At 40.2% G+C, this 3,482-nt stretch overlaps 1 protein-coding gene across 1 annotated transcript in view; it reads left to right on the top strand.

The window, feature by feature from the left end:
* The window catches only part of LOC110021971, a 17,887-nt gene extending 16,277 nt beyond the window's left edge, over positions 1 to 1,610 (top strand). The window contains exons 2-4 of the mRNA XM_020720712.1: positions 286 to 489; positions 611 to 737; positions 807 to 1,610. Of these exons, the coding sequence (XP_020576371.1) occupies positions 286 to 489; positions 611 to 737; positions 807 to 1,414 (939 nt within the window). The 3' untranslated portion in view covers positions 1,415 to 1,610. The remainder of the gene's footprint in view (positions 1 to 285; positions 490 to 610; positions 738 to 806) is intronic.
* Positions 1,611 to 3,482: the final 1,872 nt, after the last annotated feature.

Raw genomic sequence — 3,482 nt, 5'->3', positions numbered from 1 at the left:
ATATATATATATAGATATAGATATATATTTGTGTTAACATGTTAGCTATAAATTTTATTGCTGTTCTCATAGATATTCTGATGAACGTGGTGTTTAGTGCATCATTTCATGCTTTCTATGCATGTTCTTTATTGTCTTCTTATAGAATGCCTTCTCTTTTTCTTGTACTCTGTACAATCTTGCTATTATTATATTTCATGTCTCTTTATTTTCTTTTATACTATAATATCAGATGGGTTTGTGGAATCAAGTTATCCGTTGTTTGGATTTTGTTTTCTTCTGCAGGGTATCACAGGGAGCTCCTCTCGTCTTGCTCGAGCGGAGGGTTCTCAACCTGAGGTTGAAGTCTCAAATGCTGAAATGAGCAGCCATAAAGTCTTGACCGATGCTAAGGAAAACGAGAGTGCCATGAGTACAGGTTTAGACAAGCATGATGACATAGTGAAATCTTTCAGTACTTGTTTTAAATCATCTGATGAAATTGCCCAGGTAAGGCTTACAGTTCTGATAACAGCATCATTGAGGCAACCTTTCGTTTCTCCTACTTCTTTGCAGTTATCTTTCTTTCCACTGGCTTTGCAAAGTTTCTGAAACGGGTTTTGTGGAGCAGGAGGAAGATCCTAAAATTCTTCTCTATAAAAACCTGTGGGTTCAAACTGAGGCTACACTGTGTTCGTTGAAGCACGATATTGCTCTCATGAAGCTGGAGATGGGGAGCATCAAGAATCATTTCAAAGGTTAAAGTTTTCAAACCTATATACTTTCCGTCCATCTTTCTACACATCTAAAACATTGTTCATGTGCAGCCAAATCTCTAGTTTCATCAGATGGATTGGCAGAGCCTGTCAAGGAACATTATGACTTAAACTGTGCTACTTCCATATCTGCGGGGAGTCCAAGCAGAAGCAATTCAAAATTTGAAAAAAATCGTATGCAGAGTATATCAAAGGATGAAGAGGTTGATACTTCAGTTTTTGCACGATACAGAATTCTAAAAGGTCGTGATGACGTTGCTTTGTCTGGTCTGGTTGAACCACAGGAACTTAATGCAATAAAATCTTCTGTGGACAGGGAGAAAGGGGAGATGAAAGAACTGTCACCAAACCAAGCTGATAAGAATGCCTTCGAGAAGAAGGGAGTCATCAAATCACATAATGCGAGTAAATTTGTGGTTGCTAGTCCTAAGAACCTGAAAGGCGAGAAGCTTCTTGCTTTGGATCATGGAGTGGGAAGTGGGCTCTTACTGAATAATACAGACTCTCCAGGAGTTCAAGAATCACATCTTTCAGCCACAGGTGGCTCTGTGATCCAATCTTACAACCCTAGAAGCCTTGGCAAACGGTTGTTGTCGAGTGGCAGCGGCAGCCCTTCTTCTGAGTGGGAGCATGTGCTGAAGGATGAGTTCACTTGGTAGAACATTGCCTTGGAACTGGAATTTGACTGAATTGCTTTTACCCGTCATTATGTGGTAAACTTGGAATATTTCACTTTGTATATATTTTGACAGACAATGTTTAATGCTTATATATATATTTGCTGAAACTAAAAATAGAATGTTTTATCAGTGGATGTGCAACTTTTGTGGATATACATGCATGCGGGCTTGGGTAGAGTATGGAGGTTCCGTTTTCCGTTCGTTTAATGAAAAAAAATAACATTTTTGCTTGGGGGCATTTACATATTGTTGAATTATGATTTGTCCATTAATCCCACCCGAAGAATAGAACGTGTAAGATAGGAGGGATATGCACAGAGAGAGAAATGCATGGTAATGAAGAGTAATATGAATTGTTGATTAGCACTTTCTTATGAAATGGTCCTCTTGTTTATAGAGGATGGGTATAGTCTATGAAATTACATGTTTTTCCCTATTTTAATGGGGTGTTACATGATATATCTGGTATTTTACATATACGGGCTTACTGCTCGACTACTCTATGACTCAGTCGGCTGAAATCAGGGAGTCTTGGTTTGGTCAAGACATGTGGGTCTGATTGTGTTGAGTTAGTGTCGTCAACCGACTTTTAATGAACTATATGACAAAACTCAGCTCGGTCGACTTGATTTTGTCCGTCTGTTGTTTTAGTCTGGTTGTCGACTATCGATCTTCAAGGGCTTCGGTCGGTAGAGTAAGATTAGACTATCGGGCAGATGATGAATTATTTTAATTCGATAAGTAACTAACTCCTTTACGAAGGGGGTCCTTTGGCATGCTCAGTGGATTATATTATGGCTAGTTCTCGGCCCCTCATGAGGAACCTCAAGGGTGTCTGTGAGATGACTGGTGATGTTGAACTCTTCCTTTTAGTTAGGTTATGACAAGAGGTAGGTTGATGACTTGACTTAATTAGCCTTGGTCCTCGAGACATCTGATCGGCCTCAGCCTCAGTTTAAGGGAGCTACCCTTGGTCAAGTGGTCCTTTGGTCTCACGTTAATGGGCCCTTTGGTCTCCCACTAGTGGGCTCTTTAGTCTTTCGCTAGTGAGGCCACCTTAGTTGCATTACTTTGTTTTTTTATCAGTTGAATCTCCACGAGATTCATGTTGAAGTGTTTTTTATGTACATATTTTAGTTTCTCGATTCTCTTATTAAAAACGACATGTCAAGGACTAACTTTTCTCAAGTCACCTGTGCGGGTTTAGCGCTCTTCTTTAGCACTAAATCAACCTAATATCTCTCACAAAACTTGGACTTGTAAGCACAAAACACTCTAAGAAGAAGGGTAGAGATAAGTATTGGAGAAATGAACACTTCATTAAGAAAGAACAATTACAACACTTGAATGCTTAGAAGCTTGGATGCTTTCTTAGGTGATTACAAATGAGAGCAGAGGCTCTTATTTATAGCCCCCTCCAAGCCCAAAAGAACTTTCTAGAATACATCAAGCTTATTCTTGTTTCTAGAGAGTTATACACTCCTCTGATGTAAATACATAGCCCTAGAGCTTTCTAGGTTGCTCTGGAGTTTATCCATGGAGCTTTTCCATTTAGCATTTTTCGAAATGTGGTGGAATCTTCTAGAGTCCTATGGATGTCTCTATATATTCTGGCATTCCCTAAAACCTTCCATCTCATGAGGGTTTTGCCAATTTCTAAAATATGGCAGAGCGTGACACTCTCCCCCAGTTAAGCTCGCAATGCCCTCATTGCGGCTTCCTCTTGGCACTCGGGCTCCCTTCCTTTGTTTGATCTTGGCAATCTTGGGTTCTTCCTTCCTGGTTGGCAACTCCATCCTTGGCTCCAGCCTAATCCGATGATTTTTTTCCCTTCTTGGTGGTAGAATCTCCACCACTTCCCTTGGCATGCCTCCTCGAGGCTTCTCTTCTTCATCCGAGTCATGAACAACTGCCAAGTTGCTCCTCTTGTATTGTGGAATGTCCTTCTTGAATTGGATAGTCGATAGTATTTTAACTTCTTGCTTCTTAGCCATTATTGTTGGAACTAAGCAAGCTTGGTTGCTTTCCGTGATGCATATGTTATTGG

This window comes from Phalaenopsis equestris, unplaced genomic scaffold (genome assembly GCF_001263595.1).
Source record: "Phalaenopsis equestris unplaced genomic scaffold, ASM126359v1 Scaffold000154, whole genome shotgun sequence".
NCBI classification, from domain to species: Eukaryota; Viridiplantae; Streptophyta; class Magnoliopsida; order Asparagales; family Orchidaceae; genus Phalaenopsis; species Phalaenopsis equestris.
This window is presented reverse-complemented; position numbering and strand designations above follow the sequence as displayed.